At 35.8% G+C, this 25,357-nt stretch overlaps 2 protein-coding genes across 9 annotated transcripts in view; both read left to right on the plus strand.

Annotated features, from left to right (window-relative positions):
- LOC112663350 (olfactory receptor-like protein OLF2) overlaps window positions 1-20,441 on the plus strand; it is a 54,720-nt gene extending 34,279 nt beyond the window's left edge. For 5 of the 8 annotated variants that reach the window (XM_049096627.1, XM_049096623.1, XM_049096624.1 and 2 more), the window contains one exon: window positions 820-2,713. In XM_049096627.1, the coding sequence (XP_048952584.1) occupies window positions 858-1,802 (945 nt within the window). In that variant the 5' untranslated portion in view covers window positions 820-857 and the 3' untranslated portion in view covers window positions 1,803-2,713. Of the gene's footprint in view, window positions 1-819; window positions 2,714-17,235; window positions 17,282-18,263 lie in introns of those variants that run through there. The other 3 variants (XR_007403589.1, XR_007403588.1, XM_049096628.1) reach the window with 3 other exon arrangements.
- On the plus strand, window positions 8,612-9,763 carry LOC112663351 (olfactory receptor 5W2-like). Its single transcript, XM_025452205.3, has one exon. It carries the CDS (start codon window positions 8,692-8,694, stop codon window positions 9,622-9,624), a length of 933 nt encoding a protein of 310 aa, XP_025307990.3. The 5' UTR covers window positions 8,612-8,691; the 3' UTR covers window positions 9,625-9,763.
- Window positions 20,442-25,357: the final 4,916 nt, after the last annotated feature.

Below are 25,357 nucleotides of genomic sequence, written 5' to 3' on the forward strand. Positions count from 1 at the left end.
TTGTTTGCACAGAACATATAATCAGTGAGGAGGCCAATAAAGTAATATTTTTTAATTAGAAGACAACTTATGACTAATTTTTTGCCCACTTTCCTCAATCAGCCAACTAATATTCATCAGGCACTCACTAGAAGCCAAGAATTTTAGTAAATGCCAAAGATGGAGAAATGATTAATTTAATCATTTTGGTTTAGTGTCTTGAGAGGATTTGTGGAGTCACCCTAAACTCCTTCCAATCAAAAAATATATTCACAGATGATGTTTCCTGGCATTTGTTTTCACTTCATCATTATCACTTATACTTTAAATTAAAAAATAACCAGAATGTTTCATTATACCACACCATCTGCTCTGCCAAGAGTACAGCATACCACTGTCTATTGAATCTGGACAGAAAGAGCAAACTCATCTCTAGCCATCATTCTAAGGCAGACTCTAAAGTCAATTTCTGTTTAATAATAGCTATATTCTTCTTCTCTTTATATCATCGTCAGTACATCCATTGATCCATCAATTCTTTAATCCTCTGAACCAGCTATTGTGAAATATTTAGGTACAAAAAAGTAAGCAAATTCAGATCCCTACATGCAGAAGCCAACTCTCCAATGGAAGACAGAGTCATTCAAACCAGTAAGATAAAACCATCAGCCATGGGACCTGATAGCTACTAAATTCTGAAATACATCTCTCAGGTTTATATTTGAAAGGGAGTTTGGGCTTGGAGTCTTTTATTGCTTGCTTGTTTGTTTGTTCACCGCAAAAATAAAATACCCATATTATTATATCTTCTCTTCTGTTTCCCTCAATATACCGTTTTAGGATGTTTGAATTCTCATAGAAAGAAAACAACACAGAATATGGAATTGATGGATGGAAACTACACCTTGGTGACTGAGTTTATTCTTTTAGGGTTTCCGACCCGCCCTGAACTGCAGATTGTCCTATTCCTCATGTTTCTGACATTGTATGGTATGATTTTAACAGGGAATATTGGACTGATGATGTTAATCAGGACAGACCCTCACCTTCAAACCCCTATGTATTTTTTCCTTAGCAACCTCTCCTTTGCAGATCTTTGTTACTCATCAGTCATTGTTCCCAAAATGCTGGTCAATTTCCTCTCAGAAAATAAATCTATCTCCTATTATGGCTGTGCCCTACAGTTTTATTTTTTCTGTGCTTTTGCTGATACAGAATCCTTTATCCTGGCTGCCATGGCATACGATCGCTATGTTGCCATCTGTAATCCTTTACTGTATACAGTTGTGATGTCTCGGGGCATCTGTGTATGGTTGATTGTCTTGTCCTACATTGGAGGTAACATGAGTTCCCTGGTTCACACGTCCTTTGCCTTTATTTTGAAATACTGCGATAAAAATGTCATTAATCATTTTTTCTGCGACCTCCCTCCCCTGCTTAAGCTATCCTGCACAGACACCTCAGTTAATGAGTGGCTTCTCTCCACATATGGCAGCTCAGTGGAAATTATCTGCTTCATCGTCATTGTCATCTCCTACTATTTCATTCTGCGCTCAGTCTTGAGGATCCGCTCTTCCAGTGGCAGAAAGAAAACCTTCTCCACGTGTGCCTCTCACCTGACTTCTGTGGCCATCTATCAGGGGACTCTTCTCTTCATTTACTCACGGCCCAGCTATCTGTATTCTCCCAACACTGATAAAATTATCTCCGTGTTCTACACCATTATTATCCCAGTGCTGAATCCATTGATTTATAGTTTGAGAAATAAAGATGTAAAAGATGCCGCTAAGAGAGCTGTAAGGTTAAAAGTGGATTCCTCATGAGCTATAAGGTTCTGGGATTCATCTAAATCCCCAGTTACAAACTCTAAATGGAATTTGTGACATGCCCACCAGCAGATACACAATGGATGTTATCAAACACTCATTTTTCATACAGCCAAATTCACAATGTAAGAAAGCATTTAAAAGTTTCAAAATTGCTGCTAAATAATAAGATTACTATTGAAAGATTATTTGCTTGAAGTTAATGCTAAAATGTGTTTTTTCATGTTGTCCTAAGGGATATAGTTAATACCTCAGAAAAGTGTGTAGCGGTGTGCATGTGTCTGTTCCTGTGTAGTGTATCTCATTCACATGGTAGATTTACAGATGAGAACGTGAATAGTACTATGCTGTAAATAATACCTGCACCATTTTAAGTCCTTGATAGATGTTAAGTACATATATTTGTGTAATAGCTCACATTAATTGAAATGTACATTGTACAATTAGATGGTTATGGAATGTCATGGAATGTCTTGGAAGCAATAATACAAAATAAATCCATTTTCTTAACCTCAGTTTAATAATATGATGCTAACCTTCTCTACCCAATCTACTCCAAAGTAATTTGGAAGCTTTGTCTAAGTAGCACCTTGAAGAATATAGATCAATTTCAAGGAAGACTATTTGCCTTCCTGTCTATATTTTTATCTTAAGTACCAAAGTATTACTAGAGGGATGGAACATCTTTCTCTGGCATCTCAGACACAGAATCAGCCCCACAATATATCACCTGTATCCTCAAGCAGAGATCAACCCACATGACCTGGTGGCACATTTGAGGACTGAAATGAGAGGCATGTACCTGCAAAGTGTATTTCCATAATTAAAATTTTCTACTGTACATTATTTTTATTACTATATTATTTTTTCTCTATGATAATAAATATTTATAAGCTTTGACCTGGAAATATCAACGTTTACAAAGTATGTTTAAATCTGTGTACTCTTTGTTGCAAAAATCCACAAAAGACACAGTGTGAATCACTGTCAGTTTTAAATTCCTGCAGGAATCTTGTCTTTGGATTTCAGACCAATAGTGTTTCTCCTGAGCATTTTGATTATTTCATTTGCTAAGAAGGGAAGAGTCACTCACAGCTACACACTCACCAAAGTACTCCAATATTAAGTTTATATTTCTTAGCAAGATTTACTTGTCTGAGATTATAGAAAATCACACAAAGCCGTATCAGATGAGTAATTATCTACAGCTTTTCATGCTTGCTAAGCTCTAAAATTACACAAGTATCTATTAGGCGGAGTGTATATGGTGCAATATTACATATCCAGCTGCTTATGAAACTCTTAGTTTTGCAACAGCACTGCCTTTGATGCTCAATAATCATGGCACCAAATATTACACTATTTATGAGAAAATATAGCCATTTCCAAGTGAAGACACATATAAAATTATAGGGTATTGTAATTTTTTCAAGGTCCACAGGGCTGCTATTACTTGCAAAGCTTTCTAGATGGCCCACACTGCTTTTCCCACCGGGAACATCCTATATTTCATCCCTGGAGAGTACAGGCACCTGCTAAATTCCCAAGACTGTATGGTTGCCTCCACGGCCTGAATTTTTATTTTAGCTCCAGCATGGTCAGAACTTTCCGAAGCCACCCACTTAACTGGGCCTTCCTCTGTGGTTTGTGTTGAAGCAGTGTGGCCTGTATTATTGAAGCTGCATTTTGATAATAGAAGCAAAAACACTATAAACATTAAGGAAGGAGGCTATTTATGCCCAAACCTCATGCAAATTTCTCTTTTTAATAATGCTAAATCGAAACCAAGCTGGGAAGATTTGGGAAATGCAGCTCTCAGCCACAACCACATTGGCAGCAGGTTCTCAAATAATCCACCCCTTTTTTCAACATGCCATTCAGAGGCATCTTGAAAACAAAATCAACTTTCAAATAAGACAACAGCAAAAGAATGCTTACTTTTGCTAACAGATGCATGCATACAATGTAAAGAAAAAAGATGCAATGGAAAGTATTTATGCCAATTTATCCTTGTGCAGTGGTCTAGGGTCCTTCAGGCTAAGTCACACATCTTTGATACTCTGTAACTTGCAAAAAGTTGAGATAAAAGTTTAAACCTTCTCACTGTATCTTATGTTAGGAATCAGGGGAACAGAAAGGGAGAGAAAGAAATATTAGTCAATATATTTATATCACAACAAAGGAAAAGCAACATTTTAACTTCTACAGTCTTGTTTTCCCCACAGGCCACATGATCATAGCTGGTACATAGAATTCCCTTTCCTCCACAGCCTCTGCTGTATCCCCTTTAATTTTAAGAAGCATCCCAGTTGTCTTTTTTTTTTTTTTTTGTCTTGTGAAGTGGCCCAAAGCTTTATCCCTCAATATAGGTATCATTTCTAGATCATTTTATCTGGGTCTCTTTAAGTTTTCCATCCTCTTTTTATTTTTTTTAAGATTTTATTTATTTATTCATGAGAGACAGAAAGAGAGAGAGAGAGAAAGGAGCCCAATATGGGACTCGATCCTGGATCCTGGGATCCCGCCCTGAGCTGAAGGCAGATGCTGAACCGCTGAGCCACCCAGGCATCCTTCCATCCTCTTTTTAATACCAGGCATGGGACTTCTCAGAGGTACCCTCAGAGGCTCTCTTACACTCCAGAAACACACCTCATTACCCTAACTCTATAGTAATAATCACCTGTTCCCCTTATTTTAAGAACAATCACCCTCAAATGGTAGAGAAACTACTGTTTGGCTGTTGACTAAGTAGCATAAGGTCCAAGTGACCAGATGCAGTCTTGGTGTTAGTTCATTGGAATCACTTTCTGTTCCCTGTTTAAGATTTTTTTTTTTTAAGATTTATTTATTTATTTATTTATTTATTTAGTATTTATATCTATTTATTTATTTATTTGAGACACACAGAGAGAGGCAGAGAGATAGACAGAGGGAGAAGCAGGATCCTCACAGGGAGGCAGATGAAAGACTTGATCCCAGGATTGGGTTCATGCCCTGAGCTAAAGTCTCAACCACTGAGCCAGGTAGGCATCTCTACTTTTTTTTTTTTTTTTAAATAAAGGCCAACAGCCCCTAAAATTGTGAGGATAGGAAGCAAATTTTTTCATTAGGAATAATAAGACGGGGGCTACCTCTTTTTCTCTGCCTTTTTAGAATTACCAGCATCTAGGTAGATATATGAGTTATATTAATAGAAAAATCCCCAAATCCAATATATTACTATTCTTTGCATATCATCTTTCATTTTAAATAGCTAAAAAGACTCAGTAATGAATATTTAGTGCAGTTACTTTTTAAAGATTTATTTATTTATTCATGAGAGAAACAGACTGAGAGAGAGAGGCAGAGATATAGGCAGAGGGAGAAGCAGGTCCTCACAGGGAGCCTGATGCAGAACTCAATCCCAGATCCCGGGATCACGACCCAAGCCAAAGGCAGGCGCCCAACCGCTGAGCCACCGAGGCATCCCAGAGCAGTTACTTTTGCAAATCTTGTACTAGGAAGCTTAGAGAACACAAAATATAAAAGTTGGTCTTATTCCTGAAGTGTCTCAAATGTAGTAGATTTTATATATTCTTATATATTTTTTATATGAACAAAGGGAACATAATTCAGTAAAGGATATACTAGGTATAGAAAAGGTGATGGAATCTTAAAGTCAATGAAATGCTGGATGATGTGTGATGGGGGGTGGGAAGAAGATATGCTCCCTCATGAGCAGCAGCCTGGCAAGCAAGGCATAATTGACAAGAATGCTTTTAGCACGTTTGTTCACATAGCCAAAAGGCAGAAACAACCCAAATGTTCATGCAACTGAAGAATGAATCAGCCAAAAGTATTATATCCAGAAACTGAAATATTATTCAGCCGTAAAATGAAACAGAATTCTGGCACAAAGGCAGCCTGGGTGGCTCAGCAGTTTAGCGCCACCTTCAGCCCAGGGCATGATCCTGGAGACCCAGGATCAAGTCCCACATCCGGCTCCCTGCATGGAGCCTGCTTCTCCTTCTGCCTGTGTTTTTGCCTCTCTCTCTCTCTCTCTCAGTCTTTTGCGCTCTCTCTCTCTCTCTGTGTTTGTGTGTGTCTGTCTCATGAATAAATAAATAAAATATTTAAAAAAAAGAATTCTGATGCAAGCATAATCATGGATGAACTTTATAATCATTGGGCTGGAGGAAAGAAGTTTCACCCCACTTAACAAATGCCATATAATGCTGTTTCTATGGGATGTGCAGAGCAGGCAGTGTGCAGATCAGAAAATTGGTTATTGGTCCCTGGGATTAGACTGTAGTAATGGCTCAACAACCTTGAAAATATGTTAAAAACCAAAAAACAAAACAAAACAAAACAAAACAAATCTATATACTCTGAAAGAGTAAGTTTTACAGCACTCAATGACACTTTAATAAAAAAATAAAGTATTAGGGAATTGTAGTAACATACCTAAATCGGCTGTGAAGGAGAATGTTTCAAATACAGAAGAAACTAAATGTACAATCCAAAGGTGTTAGAAATGATTAAGGAGGGGTCGACTTGGGTTTCATCAGATTTTCTCTTTGACTAGAGGAGAATGATATAAATATGGAGAAGCTGAAGCATACTATAAAAATAATTTGGGGGTGCGGTGCTTGTGTGGCTTAGTCGGTTAAGCATTTGCCTTTGGCTCAGGGTGCTGGGTTCCTCCCTGCTCAGCTGGGCCTGATTTTCCCTCTCCAGTTCCCCTTGCCTGTGCTCTCTCTCTCTCTCTCCCTCTCTTTCTCTGTCAAATAAATAAATAAAATATTTGAAAATAATAATAATAATTTGAAGTTTTCTTTCTGGCATAGATCGATTTGGTGACAGTAGTGAAATGTTAAAGCTCAGCCCTTGCTAAAGTTGTTTCTGAATTCACAGAGGTTACACAGAACCAGAAATATAATTAATGACATGTTTGTGTAACATCAAAGCCTAAGGGCAGTAGCTTCAGAGATTTAAGTCCCCAAAGCATCTGCTAAAATAAAATGCCAGCTGCCTATTGTATAGCCACCAAAGACCTACTCATCTCAGGTAGGCTTCAAGGTTCCAACTTATAGAATATAAGGAAAAATCCTTACTGTGTAGGGGGAAAAAAGGTTTGTGTTTTTCTAAAAGCATCTTTTTCCTGCTTACTCAATTAAAGAAACTCCACAATTTAATGACCAAATATATTTTCTTTTCAAAACTGAAAAGATCTATCTGAACTTAGTATTCGCAATATAATCTTTTGGTTATTTTACTTTGATGTTGATTTACAGGAACCAACCAGGCTTCTATTCCTTTCATCACTGGGTAATTATATACGTGAATCTAAGTGGGTTTTTTTTTTTGTTGTTGTTGTTTGTTTGTTTTGTTTTGTTTTGCTTTCTTTAAAAAATAATGTAGGTACAACCTTACAAATAGCAATATACACAAATGCATTTTCATGTGAACCACATGCCATATTCACTTCAGTCTAAAGAACAAGTCCATTGTCCATTTTCTATTCTCAGGTACAGCAGAGACATATACACATGAAAATATATGTCACATTCATACATACACAAACCGTTATCATTCAGAAGCATTTGATGTACTTCATCTTAATTCCTTTTCCCTTTTGTTTTTTGGTTTTTTGGGTTTTTTTTTTGTTGTTGTTGTTTTGTTTTTTGTTTTTTCGAGAGACAGAGAACAGGGTTGGTGTGGAGGGACAGACGAGGACAGAGGGAGAGACTCTGAAGTGGACTCCATGCTGAGCATGGAGACCTATGTGGGACTGCAACGACCCTGAGATCATGACCTCAGACAAAGTCAAGAGTCAAACACTTAGCTGACTCAGCCATTATCTTATTTCCATTTTATATTATAGAGGTCCATTCAAAATCCAGGAGATGCAAATGTGTGTGTTACATTCTGTTGTTTTCACTTTTTTGTTTGTTTGTTTTGTTTTTTGTTTTTTTGGGTTTTTTTAGCACATTTCTTTGGTGAAAAGACTCCTTCTTCAGCACCAGACCACTCCACAAATAGGTCGTGAGTACCGTGGCAAAGCAATAATACATTTCCAGAGAAAGGTCAATAATGCTTATTTCATGTCTCAGCAAAAGCTAAAGTCAACTCAGACCAGAATCAGTAACATAATTATTTTCATTATTATTAGTGTGTAATATGGTCATTGTTTCTAAAACTAAAAGAAAAAAAATCTTTTAAACAAATCATGCTATTGAAAGGATATAATAATTACTCTTTTTTTGTGTGTTCATGGAACATTTTCAAGTGTACAAAATGCTTAGTCCTACATCTTGCATCGTGCTCTAACATTGGTGTTTCTTCCATATAATTTTGAAGCTGTAATGATCTATTAGCTCATCCAAATATCTTCCTTGACATAAGGAAGATAATGGCCAGGGAAATCAAAGAGCTTATAGAAAGTCACAGACCTCATAAATGACACCTAGATTTTTTTTAAATTTTTATTTATGATAGTCACAGAGAGAGAGAGAGAGAGAGAGAGAGAGGCAGAGACATAGGCAGAGGGAGAAGCAGGCTCCATGCACCGGGAGCCCGATGTGGGACTCGATCCCGGGTCTCCAGGATCACGCCCTGGGCCAAAGGCAGGCGCCAAACCACTGCGCCACCCAGGGATCCCGACAGCTAGATTTAGATCAAAGTTCCTCAACCACCTACCATAGATATTTTCTGTTATTGCCACATTAGATAGTAGTGCTTCTTTAAAGAGTAACTATTGACCTAGTAATTTTATGAGTATAAAAGACAATCTCAAAAAGAAATTGTGTTCTGCTTTACAGATATTTTGTGGTGGTCAGAAGAGTTATATGTGCATCTATCACTTTCTTGATCATTTTCTCAAAATTTGAGACAAGAATATACAAGAATGGATAAAGGAAATTGCTCATCCTTGACAGAATTCATTTTCTTGGGAATTACCAATAACCCTGGAATGAAAGTGACCCTATTTGCAACGTTTCTTGTTGTTTATCTCATTAATCTGTTTGCAAATCTTGGAATGATTATTTTAATTATAATAGATTCCCAGCTTCACACACCAATGTACTTTTTCCTTAGTCAACTCTCTTTCTGTGACCTCTGCTATTCTACAGCGGTTGGGCCCAAAATGTTGGTAGACCTTTTAGCTAAAAACAAATCAATCCCCTTCTTTGGGTGTGCCCTTCAATTCTTGATCTTCTGTATGTTTGCTGATTCTGAGTGTCTACTGCTGGCAGTGATGGCCTTTGATCGGTACAAGGCCATTGGCAACCCGTTGCTCTACACAGTCAACATGTCCAACAGAGTGTGCTCCCTGCTCATGGCTGGAGTTTACTTGCTGGGAATGGCAGATGCTCTGATACATACAACATTAACATTCCGCTTATGCTTTTGTGGATCAAATGAGATTAATCATTTCTTCTGTGATTTACCTCCACTCTACCTCCTTTCATGCTCAGATACAGAGATCAATGAGTTGGCATTATTCACCTTTTTTGGCTTCATTGAACTGAGTACCATTTCTGGAGTTCTTATCTCTTATTGTTATATAACCCTATCAGTCTTGAAGATCCGCTCTGCTGAGGGGAGGTTCAAAGCTTTCTCCACCTGCACCTCCCACTTAACTGCTGTTGCAATTTTCCAGGGAACTATGCTCTTCATGTATTTTCGGCCAAGCTCTTCCTACTCCCTTGATCAAGATAAAATGACCTCATTGTTTTACACCCTTGTGATTCCCACATTAAACCCACTGATTTATAGCCTACGGAACAAGGATGTGAAAGAAGCGCTGAAAAAACTGAAAATTAAAAAGTGGTTTTAAATATTTATACCACACACACAGGCATCATGGTTGTTGTTTTGTAAAATTATACTGCATCGCACAAGAGAAAGAAAGTTGTCTCAAAACCTTAATTTAACAAAATGAGTTTGTTTTAATGCTCTGTCACAAAAATTTTACAGTTCCCTAAATATAACATACTTTATTAGGTGTCTAGAGTTTATATATGGTACTCCATCTTTGTGTAAAACTCTTCTGACCTTTCTAATTTTGCCAGATTTTTATGTGTTCATTTGTTCATTCAAACATTAATTTATTTTATTTTATTTTATTTATTTATTCATGATACACACACACACACACACACACACTCACAGAGGCAGAGACATAGACAGAGGGAAAAGCAGGCTCCCGGCAGGGAGCCCAATGAGGGACTTCATCCCAGGACCCTGGGATTACCACCTGAGCTGAAGGCAGATGCTCAACCACTGGTCCCCCAGGCATCCCTCAAACATGAATTTATTACATTTAGATGTACTGTGTGCTTACTAAGTGAACTTGGGTATTTAAGTGCTTTAAATTTCATAGTACACCTAGTAGTGTTCATATTAATGAATCTTATAATCTATTCAAAGTAACCAACAATACTTAACAAGGCACCAAATAATTCACAAATCTCAAACTCAATATGAAGTAAAGACAGGGGGCTTTATCCAAAGAAAATATCTAAATCTAGTGTAAAAGAAAAGCTTCATTGGCTAGAGATACTGAGTCTCAGATCTTAAACATCTCCTTTAAAAACAGTTTTAATATAATTCTATTTATTAACTCACTGCTTCTTATATGAAATTGGGAGCATTGTATTTCAAGGATAGAGCATTACAGTCCCATTATCCAAAGTACCTGTATATACTCTAGGACACAAAATGGAAAAACAAATAAATAAGAAATTTAAAACACCAGATAACATTTTTGGGTGTTTATTAGAACTTATTAACACAATTATATGACTATATGGTATGTGGCCAGTATATATATATATATATATATATATATATATATATATACACACACACACACACACACACACATTATATATACATTATAGTGTATATATAATACATTATATATACATTATAGTGTATATATAATACATTATATATGTTACATGTATGTATATTATGTATCATAATGCATTATATAGTCATATATATTATAACTTTTAAGAAAGTACATAAAATGGTTGTGGATACTAAGGTAATGGATCAATAAAGACCTACATATTAATTAAACTAGAGGTAAAGAGTATTCATGTGTGTATGTTCTTGAAATTTGTCTATTTCATCTCTCTCTGCTCTAGTTTCTAATGATTGAAGCAAAAGGCAAGTTGTTGAAATAACATGGAAATATTCTTAGGTTTGAAAAATCATATCAGACCCAAGGACACTCTTAATTACCCATTACAATTGTAGAAGCTAAAAGCCACTGAATTTCTTAGATTTTGTAGCTGCTGTTTTTAATTATTTTTGGGCAGAAACCTTTCAGAGTGGAAGAAACAGCTCCTCTGCTCCTTAAGACAGCATTTGTTGAAGAGTGTGACCTGTCACTAGGAATCATGCTGGGAAAAAAAAAAAAAACTGTAAAGAAATTTACTTTTTTTTTAAATAAAATGCTTTAAAGGTTTCTATGTGTACATTTTTTTTCTCAAGGAACATATACATTTTTGAAATTGTTTCTTATGATCAGCAGCATGGAAGAAAACATTGCCTTAAATATAAAAGTCCAAGAAAAATAGAAAGGTTGTGGATTGCTGTTAAAACTTAGAGGATTTTAGGGGCACCTGGGTGTCTCAGTCAGTATCTGCCTTTGGCTCAGGTCATGATCCCAGTGTCCTGAGGTAGGTCCTGCATAGGACTTCCACCTCAGTGGGGAGTCTGCTTCTGCCTCTCCCTCTGCCTCCCCCTTGCTCATGCTTCTCCATGCTTCTCTCTCAAATAATTAAATAAAATCATTAAAAACAAACAAACAAACAACTTAGAGAATTTTAATATGTAATTCGATTAACCAACCTTTTTCCCTTATGGCAGCCATATTTTACAGCATCTAAAGACTAATTTGATCCACATACTGTATAGTTTATCAGATCTAGTGAGCTTGAAATAAGAAATAGAACTTTTAAACCCTAGAAATGGAATTCTAAAAAATAGAATGAACTGATTCGATTGATTGTGGGCTTCCTCTTCCTAAAATTAAAGCCTGGTAATGTATATTTCAGAAGGTCACATATTTGTAAATATGACCCATTTTAGTGGACAATTATGCAAATTCAAAATTTCGTAGAAACTTCTAAAATGGATATCCAACTTTCTTGATATTCAAGGAATAAAAATGAATACTTAAATGTAGTATATTATGACTCCCCTCCAGATTATAAAAAATGCAGACAATTGAAACTTAGTGTACTTTATTACCAGCATCATGTCAGGAACACTCTGTCATGATACTCAATGTTTCAGGGACAGATAACTACTTTGAAAGAATATGATCTTCTGGGTGGATGGTCACCTACTTGGTATTGCTTTAGTATCACCATGGTTATCCACAAACCTGTAGTTAGAGATAATTTTTCCTCACTTGCTTTTAACTGATGTATAGAATTTATCCTAAAAACATTATTTTTTCAATTATTTATAACTTTATTCTTAATGAAAATTGACATCCATTGAGAATTAAATTAGGTTTTCTAACTTGCAGTAATAATGTTGTCACATAAGCTCAGGTGTAAATCATGGGAAGAAGTAGACTGAATGGTCTTGAGGAGAAAGCCCTGCTTGAGAGGCTAAACTTAGGTTCTGGTTGAACAAAATGGAACCTGAGGAATTTTCACACCCCTCTAGACAGGGAAATCCCCTGAGGGAACAATTAATTTGAAAGGAATCAGACGAAAGGACCAAGGACAATTCCACATCCTCCAAATATGGATCAAAGAAGTAAACAATGATAGAAAATGTCTTGAGGAACACAAATGCATCAGTTTCTTGAGTTTAACAGGTGAACAATTAGTAGCAATTGGTTGCATGATTCCGCCTTGCCTCCACAAAATCTCCCACAGGAATACTTTTGGTATCTTAGTATTGAGACCATCACACAAAGAATGACAAAGAAATATATGAAGGCATCAAAAACTGTCACTAAGAACCACTTTTCCCAAACTTAAAAATGTATTAATTTTGTTGAGGATTGTTCCAGCTTTATAGAAAGCAAAGGACAAAAGCAACACAGTAATAAAAGAGAAAAAAAAAAAAAAAAAAAAGAAAGAAACCCTGTGCCTCTGCTAACCTCCAGGTGAAGTTTCTGAATAAACAGGAAAGTGCCCGGAGTACTCAAGAACAGAAACTAGTCTATGCCTAACACAACTTACTTTCTTCCCTCCTCAAATTTTGTATTTACCGGTTTAGTAGCAATAAAATTAACTACAGTAAGACTCAGAAAATACAGGGGATGTACATGATTATTATATATTATCGGGAAATATCTATCAACAGTAGATCATCAATGAATATAGAACAATCTGTGATGCCAGGCGTATTGTCTTGATTGGCATATTGTAAGTGTCACTCAGAACATGGCCAGTACAGAGAGTTTCTCCTGGGGTTGCAATGGTGCACAATTTCAGGGGCCACCGATTGTCTTATTTTCTATTTAGTCTCTGGAATTGTGCAGTGCTGCCACTTTCCACATTACTTTCTCTTCACACTAATGTCGGTGAGGTTCAAGAGTTCAATTATAATATATAACATAGACCATGGCTCCATCTGGTGACCCTCCGTCTAGGCTGCCCTCTCATTCATTCATCACACAGACTGAAATCTTGCTGCATTAGAGAGCATACTTAGAGGAGTTCCCAGATGCTGAGAATCCTGAAAACCTGTCCTCCCTGGTTTTATTTATTTAGTTTTTTTTATTTCTCTTTTTTTGTATTTTTTTTATTGGAGTTTGATTTGCCAACATATAGTATAACACCCAGTGACCATCCCGTCCAGTGCCCCCCTCGGTGCTTGTCACCCAGTCACACCATCCCCGGCCCACCTCACCTTCCACTACCCCCTATTCTTTTCCCAGAGTTAGGAGGTTTTATTCATTTTCAAATGAAACTTAATGGTAAACACACTTTAGCCTTTTATAAGATTAGCCAAAAGAATTATTTGCTAAAAGGAACTTATTTCATGATGCTGTCATCAGGAGTCTATTAAGAGCAAGGGCTTTGCAGCCAGAAAAACCTAGTGTCTTTGAGATTCCATATGCAATGTCTGCATCTGTACGAGGAGGTTGTTAATAACCAGTTGGAATATATGAGCTAACATAGAAATATGTGATAGTTTAAAGAAATGAAAGAAATGATATATGAAAACTACTACCTAGATTTTCCAGGTGCTATTGCAAAATGCCTTTGTGTGAAAACATTTCAAAATGGATGTAAAGTCCAAGAAGAGTCTCTGGTTTTAAAAGGAGCATTTGTGGGATACTCTGATTTTTCACGAGGTACCACGCTGGAAAAACCTATGAAGAATTTCATCATTATTATTATTATTATTATTATTATTATTATTATTATTACAAAAGGCTGTTAGGGTTTTCACCTGTATGATCTTTTTCCAATTAATACCTACTCTTTTGAAGGTATTATCAGCGTCAGCATGGTAGAAAACATTGTTTGAAATATATTGTCCAAGAAGATGGGATGTCAGTGGATTACTACTAATTAAGACCGTGTAAACCTGTAATAAGATTAACTCATCTCTCTGCCTTAGGACAGCTATATATCATGGCATCTAAAAATTGATTGATTTATGCATTGGCTGTTTTATCAGATCCAGTGGTTTTTAAACTAAAAATATGGGAATTTTTAAGCCCTACCAAAGAAATTACAAAAGTAGAATTTACTGATTCAATTAATCATGGGCCTCCTCTCTCTGAATTTGTGAAATTGAATAACACATTATGGAAAATATTTTTTAGGGAATCGTGACTCAAACAGAAGCTGGGGCAGATGGCCTATAATGACTATCTCAGTACTTTACATAAATAAGGGACACCACATCAAAAGGCTTTCTGTATTCTTGCTTGTCTACTTCAATCCTCATCATTCTCTTCCCTTCTGAGTCATTCTACACCATATCCTTCTCACATATCCCCAGGGACTGATAGAAATTAGCTGTTTCCAAAGGCAGTATTACCAGGGCCAAGGGAAAGTCTTTAAATATGGCAACATAGGAGACTCCAATACCTCTCTTTCCACGAACACACCAAATGAGTAGCTCACATGGCAAAATTCCTTCTGAAAGAGATCAAGAAATTAGTTGAGTGACTCCTACACATCAGGAAGTTAGCAAAAGCAAGTATAAATGTAGATCTTCTGTAAAAATGTAGTGTAACACACACTTTCAAAAAGCGGAAGAAACCTGTACAATGTGACATGTCAATTGTATCTCAGTAAAACTAGGAAATAATATCCTCAAGGAAATACATAAATGAAAAGACATGCACACAAAACACACACATACATACACATATAATTTTTTAAAGTTTTTAAATTTTATTTTCTTAGTAGATGATCTTTCCCCTCACTACTCTATTCCACACATTCATCTCTAGTATGCTACATCTTTTTTTTTCTAATGTACAGCTCAAAAATCCCATGACCCATGATAACAGCTTATTCTTTATCTTTTCTTAGTTTTTCATTGTGCTCATTCATTAGTTAATATATGATCATCACTTGCTTTTCAGGAAATAGTGTATATATAATTCATTGCATGTTAAATATCCCAATTAACTGTAATCTTTTGCAAATCTTTCTCCACCTATATAAAAGACTCTCATATATTCCTTTTAATGATTATATCATGTTCCATTTAATGGAGCTATCTTAATCCATTTATTTATGACCCTATTCATGAGCATCTCCTCATTTCTAGTTTTGATCACTACTAACTTTGTTAAAATAATTATGTTTGTAAAGAGTATATACCTCTTGAAAACTAATCCCAGAAAGGTAAGTATTTTTTCCATACTGTATTCATCCAAGCAGTCAAAGGCCAGCTCAATGTAACCTGGGGGGGGGGGGGGGGGAGGAAGACATTGTATGTCCATGGGAGATATGTCAGAATTTTAAATCATCTTTAATTAGACACAGTTACCATCAGTTAGTAGTAGAACCTTGAAAATTTTCATTTTCCCATTCTTTTGTCATTAGCTTTTCATATATTCAAATTAAATACATAAGTACGTGTGAATGAATTTTTTCTTATTCCTTACAAGCATACACGGAACAAAATGCACTGGTTGAAAATATACTTGAATTTCACATTACAGAAAGGAAAGGTAAATGGAAGTTTGTATCAGTCAGGCTGGTGTGAATGATTGATTAGCTTTGGTTACTGCTGATGGATATCAGTGGTGCCAGGGACCAAGAGGTCAGGAAAAGGTTCAGGGATCATTGAGCATTACATCATAACTGTTGGAAGGGATTTGGAAAAAAACACAAAATTACACTCCAATACTTCTAAACTTTGTAAAAATTTCAATAAGTAAAGTAAAAACAAAACTTTTAAGAAACAAATAGAACCTTGTTTTTTCTTAAACACTTTTCTATACACACATGTATATATGATCTATATTAGTTGAAACCGTTTGCAACTAAAAACCTCTTTATTTCAACTATTTGTCTGTCACCTACAACCTATCTACCTAAAATAAGAACAAAGATTCAATTATTTGTACCAGTGCTGGTGCTAGGGCTGCAGGATATACAGAAATTTCTCATGCAGCTATTCTTACTAAAGAGCTTACAATGTAGACACATATCTGAATAAAATAAAGATAATGCAAGAAAAAGTATGCTATGCACAAATGGCTGTGATAGTCATAAAATAATTGAAATCCAATCAGGTGACATGGTTGGAGAAATGGAATCACACATAATGAAAAAATGTATTTAATATAACCATTGAAAAATTTTTCTATTTGTAAATGGGAAGGTGAAGGAGTTTGCTCAGAAATAAAAGAAACAGGATAAAAATAAGAAAAAGAAATAATTAACAGGAAAATAATCATTTTATTTCATAAACTTATTAATGTAATACATTTAACAGAATAGAGAATAATTAACAGATAATGTAACTGAGTAGAAGATCTATTAGAGTTTCTTTGAAGCTCTGATCTGACTGGAGGAAGATGGTATAGACTCAGTGTAGCAAAGAATCATACTATAAAGATCATTTTATAGTCCCAAAGATGGTCCATTCTGTGCAAGTGCAAAAAATTAAATTCATTCTTTGCTGAAATTGTTGCAACATTCATGGGGGAAAACACAGAACTAGAAATCTAATTAATAACATTTGTATATATAGAAGTGTGAGGGCAGAGGCTTGAGAGATTTCAGTCCCAAATGACATGGAGTAAAAATAAAATGCATGTGTCTGTATTGTTCAGCTGCTAGGGGCAAGCACAGAATGATTTGCCCTTCCCAGGTAGGTTTCTGAGGCACTAAATTTAAAGAATCAAGAAAAAAATGCTTATATTTGGAAAAATGAGGAGTTGAATATTTACAAAATTAAAAATGATTTTTTACTTATTTTCATTGGTTCATAGTCTGCAATCTGATGGCAGAAAAGAAGGTGTTTCCCATTTAAGCAGGGTGAGTCAAATTCATTTTGATTAGCAAATGAACTGTTTTTACTTACTTCTATCCTAATCAAAATTAAAAAGAAAAACACTGACTTTATTTTTATTTTTTCCCAGTAATGGTTGAGGTATCACAACACAAACACTAATTTGTGTAAATTCAACCCATACAAACCACAAATCATATTTATTTAAATCTAAAAAAAATCAGATCATCACCCATATGCCAGTTTTCACATATCAACAGAAAGGTGCATGCATACACACTTGGAAGCCTATAAAAGATATATTTATTACTCTTGTTCCTGTCTTCATTTTTAATAAACAAGTCAGGTCTAAAATCCAAAGAGATGGAAATGTATGTGTTCAATATTGTTTTCCACTTGGTTTTAGTATTCTTTTTTTACTGGTCAAAAGAAACACTCTTTGGCACCAGATCACTCCTGCATGTTAAGTAATAAAAACATAGCAAAGTAGTAACATACTACTAGAGACAAGTTTATTAAAATATATCTAATGTCTCAATAAATACAAAAAACAATGTGAATGGGAACAATCACAAACATATTCATTATTCTTAAATCAAAGATATATTCATTGTTCCCAAATTTAATACAGAGGCTTAAACAAATCATGATTCTTGAAGAAGTCAGTGAACATAAACATTTTATGCTCAATTTTATATTTATTTTTAAAATATAAGAATGCAATTTCCAATTTTGTGTTTAATGTAAGTGTTGCTTTAATATTATATCTGACCTGTAATAAGCTTTCATTCATGATCGACCATTGAAATAAAAGCACTGCAGGTGAACACAGATCATATACCTTAAGGACGTCTCCAAATTCGGAATCAAACTTCCTCTAAATTCTATACCAAATACTTTTTTTAACTTTTGTCAGCAACATAACAATGAAATTTGTCTTGACTACTGTCTGAAAATTAAGAATATAAAGAATAGAATATGCTGATATAAATTCTTTTTGATTTACAGATGATGCTTTCCTGAGTGTCGAGAAGAGTTAAAACCTTGATATACCATTTCTTGATCATTTCTGTAGCATTTTAGAAAAATCAAGAAGAATGGATGGAAAAAATTGCTCTTCCGTGAATGAATTCCTTCTCGTGGGAATTAGCAATAAGCCTGGAGTTAAAGTGACTCTATTTATCACATTTCTAATTGTCTATCTCATCATTCTTGTTGCAAACCTCGGGATGATCATTTTAATTAGGATGGACTCCCAGCTTCACACACCCATGTATTTCTTCCTGAGCCATCTCTCCTTCAGTGACGTCTGCTATTCTACAGCAGTCGGACCCAGGATGCTGGTAGGCTTCATTGCCAAGAACAAGTCAATTCCCTTCTACAGCTGTGCTATGCAATGGTTGGTGTTCTGTACCTTTGTAGATTCTGAGTGTCTACTGCTGGCAGTGATGGCCTTTGATCGGTACAAAGCCATTAGCCACCCCTTGCTCTATACAGTCAGCATGTCCAGCAGAATGTGCTCCCTGCTGATGGCTGGGGTTTACTTGGTGGGAATTATGGATGCTTCAGTAAATACAATATTAACATTCCGGTTATGTTTCTGTGAGTCGAATGTGATTAACCATTTCTTCTGTGATGTCCCACCTCTCCTCTTGTTATCTTGCTCAGACACACAAGTTAATGAGTTAGTGATATTCACCATTTTTGGCTTCATCGAACTGATTACTCTTTCAGGGCTTTTTGTGTCTTACTGCTATATTATCCTAGCGGTGAGAAAGATCAACTCTGCTGAGGGGAGGTTCAAAGCTTTCTCCACCTGCACCTCCCACTTAACTGCTGTTGCAATTTTCCAGGGAACTCTGCTCTTTATATATTTCCGGCCAAGCTCTTCCTACTCCCTTGATCAAGACAAAATTATTTCATTGTTTTACTCCCTTGTGATTCCCATGCTAAACCCTCTGATTTATAGCCTACGGAACAAGGATGTGAAAGAGGCCCTGAAAAAACTTAAAAATAAAAAGTGGTTTCATTGAAAACATGTATGTATGTATTTTTTCTCCCAATCTTACACTATAATTCATGGAAATCAAAATTGTTTTGAATACTATGGTGTGATTCAACAAGTATTTATACCGTGTCCCAGCCATGCCAAAATGTGTCATTCCCTAAATACTCCATGGTTCATTTTATGTCTTGAATTTATATGTGGTACTCTCTATTTGTGGAAAATTTCTAGACTCCTAGTTTGCCAAATTTTTGTTTCTTCAATTTTTCATTTGTGCATGAATTGACTTTTCTAAGTGTTATTAAGTTTTTCTAAGTACCTTTATGAGCTTTGAATTTCATGGTGACTCTGGCAATTTATTTACTAATATATCTTATCACCTAATGCAAATTATAATTTTAATTAAGTAATACTGAATTACTTATAATGAACTATAATTACTCATATGTAAAACAAACAAAACTAGACACTATGACCCCAAAGTACACTGTTCAAATATAGTGAAGGAAATTGTTGTTTGAGATGACTTCAAATTGACTTGTTTATGAGAAAATAATTTTGTCTGTAAGAGTAGAGCTGGGGGCCCCTGGGTGGCTTGGTTGGTTAGACTTCTCACTCTTGGCTTTGGTTCAGGTCATGATCTTAGGTTGGTGAAATTGAGCCCCACATTGGGCTCCATGCTCCACAGGGTATCTGTTTGCATTTCTCTCCCTCTGACCTTCTCCCTAAGCATGCTGTCTCTTTTTCTAAAATAAATAAATAAAATCTTTAAAAAAATAAAGAGTAATGTGTTTTGATGGAAGAATGAAATAAGTTGTTTTTGTTGTTGTTGTTTTGTTTGTTTTAATTAGCTCTCCAATGATTTTGGAACAAGTAGCTACTGCCTGGTAAAGGTGACTCTTCTAGGGGCAGTGGTGATAACAGATAGCCAGGTAGCAGCCTATGAAGATCATCCTGCTCATCAACACTTAATCTGTCATTCTCCAGTAATTCTTTCTAGCAATAAGGGACTTTTACTTTTGCACTGGCAGCTGGACATATTGGCAAAGCTGTCTTTCCTGAGCATCAACTCTTATAAAGTTCCACTTCAACTAAATTTGGACTTCATTCCTTTCATCTCCCCCTACCTGGAGCAATAATGTGATTCATCTATTATTGATTGGAGTATGTTATTCCTTTATTGGTTTGTGAAGAGACCTTATTGTGTGTGCTATAGGCTAGTGACATTTCTACAGTGAACTTCTGTTACATAAATTGCTAGCAAAGACAAACTCAGTCTCTGAGCATTTATTTGCCTCCCCCACACTCCCCCAAAAAACACAGAAGTTAAAAAATACTTCTTACAAATGCAGACAATTAATCTGGAATCTAAGATAAAATAAGGACTAGCTGAGAGATTTAGGTAGATTGAAAAAGCATTCTATGCAAATGGTTCAGCAATTAGAGAGTGCTGAGGGAGACAGGTCCTAGTAATCTGCGGAATTTAAAGGTAACCAGTGTGGCTGGATTCTATCACTGAAATTCAAGATTCATTCACTTCCCCCAGAGGCTTTTCTTCCCTCCAGGATTTGTTAAACTTGGTTCACACTCCATGGTGTGCTTGGGAACATTGTTGAACCCATGACTGTTTCCTAAATCATTCCCTTCATTGTATGCTAATGAACACTCTAAGTTTAATCATTTTTATCTCTTTACTCAAGCACCATCATAGCATCTGGGTAAAGAAAAAAATATTTTCTAAAAAGTTAATTTTTATTGAATGTTTATTCATGGGGGCAAAAAAAAAAAAATCACTGAGTTCCGGTATGTGCCTTAAATACATTTTTGTATCATTTATGTAAGCACATAAAATAATTGTGAATGCTAAGAGTTAAGGGAAAGTTAAAGACATAAAAATTATTTGCAAAATAATGAAACCAAAGAGCCCTTATCTGGGTATTTACAAGATATTTGACAACTTAACTTGGCTCTGCTCTAGTTTGCTGATGGTGAAATTGAGACAGGAAAACTGAAAGGACCTCATAAGAGAAAAAGCTGTTTTTTTTTCCCTTTACTTCTTTTCTGGCTTCTATTCTTGCTAGCACCTACACCCCACCCCACTCTACACATGCCTTGGAATGCAAATAACACATGTCCTCCTTGTAAAGGACAAAGATGTAATGATAGCATTGTAGTTCTCCTGCACAGTAGATGATATATAAGGAATGTTGGAGCCGAGTCATGTGACTAGGCCAGACCACTGGCATTATCTCAAGGTCAAGATCCCTGGTGACACCTGGATGGCTCAGCGGTTTAGCACCTGCCTTCGGCCCAGAGTGTGATCCTGGAGTCCTGAGATTGAGTCCCACATGGGGGTCCCCTCATAGAGCCTACCTCTCTCTCTCTCTCTCTCTCTCTCTGTGTGTGTGTCTCATGAATAAATAAATAAAATCTTAAAAAAAAAAATCCCTGACTTCAAGGAATGAGTGACTTCTGAAAAACACCTAACCCCATCCTTCTTCCGACCAGTTCTTGGATGCCTGAGAAAACACATGCACCAGACCACAATCACCAATAAAAATTTCAAACCCAAACAAAGAAAAGACTCCCTCTATCCTTTTCCAAATCTTCCAGATGATCCATCTGTATCCCTCCCTCTCTCTCTCTCTCTCTCTCTCTCTCTATATATATATATATATATATATATATATATATATATATATTCAATAAACTCTGCTTTTATCTCCTGCTGGCTCAGGTTTGATTTCTATCCTGCATGAAGCCAAAGACTTTTTTGGCTGATCCTGCAGGACCTCCTTCTGTGTCCCTGGATGCAGCCTGCCTGCATCAAAATCACTAAAGTGTCTTGTTTAGTAAACAGAGACAAGGACTTGCATTTGAAGGATCATACAGGAATAAGGAGCATCCTTGGAAGCCTGGGTGGCTCAGTCACTTAAGTGTCTGATTCTTGGTTTCAGATCAGATCGTGATCTCATGGGTCATGGGATTGAGCCCCATATTGGGCTCCAAACTCAGCACAGCATATGCTTGGGATTCTCTCTCTCCCTCTCCCTCAGCCTCTACTCCCTTCCTCCCCCCACTCACTCACTCTCTCTCAAATGGATAAATAAATCTTAAAAATAAAAAAAAAAAAGCACAAGGGGCAATCTTCATTGTTTGCTACAATTACACAGGCTAAAGGCCATTCAATGTCTAAGGTTACCTAGATGTCATTGTTAGCTTTGGTGAAAATCTTTCAGATTACCAGTAAAGCCCAAGTAAGATAATGAGAGTCCTCTGTTGTCCAGGGTGAAATTCTTTTGGAGATTCTTTTGGGGGTGGTATAGAAGTAAAAAACAAACAAACAAATAAATGGAGGATGTTTCCTTTAGTCACAATATCTTCTTAATTAGTCAATGCTATTTGGACATTTTACCTATAAATCAGGTATTCTTATGAAGAACAGCATGGCAGGAGTGTAATTTAATCAGACTAAAACCCAAGCACAGATGGGTGTCAATCTTAGAATCTTAAAGATGCCACCTGCTACCACATTACTTTTCTCTAAGACAACTGGAGTGGGCTTAAGCTCAGATTTGATCTGTATCTTGGCTCCTATAAGCAAATCTAAGTCGAATGTGTGAACTAAAAAGAAGGAAACGTGAAGTGTATTAAATGAGGCATTTTAAGCTCAATAAAAAAGTGTTCAAAAATGGAACTGACTGATCTATAAAATTTGTGAAATCCTTGTGCCTAAATTTGTGAGAGTGGAAGATGAGTGACCATTTCATGAAAAACTAGGGAATTTAAGACCAAGATAGGAGGTTGGGATTAAGACCTACAAAAGGTCAGTAGAGAAATCTCTCTTGATTTTCCACAGAAATTCAGACAATGTTTTATCAAAATAATTTATGTTAACTTATCTAACCCAATCCTTATCATTCCCTTTACTGTCTATATCTGTAACTCATATGCTTCTCATAATGTACCCACTACTTACTGGTGGCAAATATAACTGTCCCAGGAGGACATTATCAATGTCTGCATGTGATGTGTCAATCATATAGGTCCATGTCCTCATTAGAGAGAGAGAGAGAGACTAAGGGAGGGGTCGAGGGAGTGAATCTTAGGCAGATGCTCCACTGAATGCAGAGCTTGAGGTGGGGCTCAATCTCAGGATGCTGATATCATGACCCGGAGACCATGACCTGAGCCAAAATCAAGAGTCTGTCACTTAACTGACTAGCCACCCAGGCACTCCATGTATGGCTCTTTCTTAAGAGAGGCAGAGAATTTAACCTAGTTTGATATCCTCCCTAGAAACATGCTATGCATTGCAGAAGCAGCAACAAAAGTTGCATCTGAATCTGTTTGCAACTCACTATAACAGTGACCTTTAACAAATCACTTTTCCTTTTGGGGTCTCAGTACCACGCTGTCAAAAGAGGGATCTTAACTAGATAATCTTTATCATACGTTCCAGGTACCACGTTCTGTATCTGAATTGATTAGATTCTATCAATGAATAATGTAGAAGCCTTCTTCTATCTGTGGGAAGATTAAAAAATAAAAACAGATATGGGGGGATATATTCCTACTGAAGGACCACATTACATCACTAGTCCAATTTGACCCAAAATAAAGGGTGGTAATAATGACAGATACCATAGGTTATAGGAACCTCAATACCATTAAACTAGACTCATTTTTCTGTCTTCTTGCTCTGCATTTTAACTTTAAGAGACACTTAATAAAAGTGGATACCCAACTTTATTAGTCCTTGGGAAATCACATATTCTACATAATAGCTAAAATTAAAATGACAGACATCATTAAGTGTTGACAAGGATGTGGAAGAGCCAGAGGGATTACACACTGAAAGTGGGATACTGGGAACATGGATTGGCATGTTTCTTTAGAAAGCTATGTAAAGATATTTATTAAATCTAAATTTTATGGGACACCTGGGTGGCTCAGCAGTTTGGCTCCTGCCTTCAGCCCAGGACATGATCCTGGAGACTCAGGATCGAGTCCCACATCAGGCTCCCTGCATGGAGCCTGCTTCTCTCTCTGCCTGTGTCTCTGCCTCTCTCTTTGTATCTCTCATGAATAAATAAATAAAATCTTTAAAAAATATATTTTAAAAAATAAATAAAATAAATCTAAATTTTATACATACATGTGTATGCACATGTTTCCAGCTTCTGGTTTTACATGCAAGATAAGTGAATGCATACTTCCACCAAAGTACGAAAATGTTCAAACTAACATTACTGGTATTAGAAAAAAATAAAATAACTCAATTGTCTATTAACATTAAAGTTAGGTAAATAATGATATTTTTCTATGATGGATACTATTCAATAATGAGAGTTACATGGACTGTAACTGAGAAAATAACACGAATGGATTGCCCAAGTATGTTTTAGAATGAAGCAGCACATACTGTAGGCATCCACTAAAGTGTGAGTAAAAAAAAAAAAAATCCTAAAATTCTATCATGATAAAAGTCAAGAAATTATTTACTCCTCAGGACTAAACAATTAATGACTTAAGAAAGAACATGTAGAAGTCTTTGTTGATTCTGATAATGTTCCTGTTCTAGGTCTGGTATTTAAAAATACCACCTGGATATAGGGGTATTTTTTTAAAAATTATCTAGCAGTATACTTATCATTTAAGTTCTCTCTCTTTCTCTCTCTCCTCCCCCTCTCTCTCACTCTATATATATATATGAATATAATACATATTATGTTATGTCATATATTTATAGATGTTATATATATTATGTGTGTAAAAATATATATATAAAGTATTCTCCATATTTATATTATACATCAGAAAGACTTTCCAAAAGCAAGGGCTATTCATCTTTAGATTATAAGAAACTTCAGAATGTTATTATTATAACATTTTATACCTAGAAATGTTTTATACACAATAAATCCAGCATATTTTTGTGAAATAAATGGGGCAACTTTCATATTTCTCTGAATAATTATATCTTTTACTGTTAATGTAAAGAAAAAGGCAAAATTGTCTTACTCAAACCATAAGCACTCTTCATCCTCTTTAAAGCAACAAGGAGATTTAGTGACCTGCTTTTCCTTGGCACCAT

This window comes from Canis lupus, chromosome 18 (assembly GCF_003254725.2).
Source record: "Canis lupus dingo isolate Sandy chromosome 18, ASM325472v2, whole genome shotgun sequence".
NCBI classification, from domain to species: domain Eukaryota; kingdom Metazoa; phylum Chordata; class Mammalia; order Carnivora; family Canidae; genus Canis; species Canis lupus.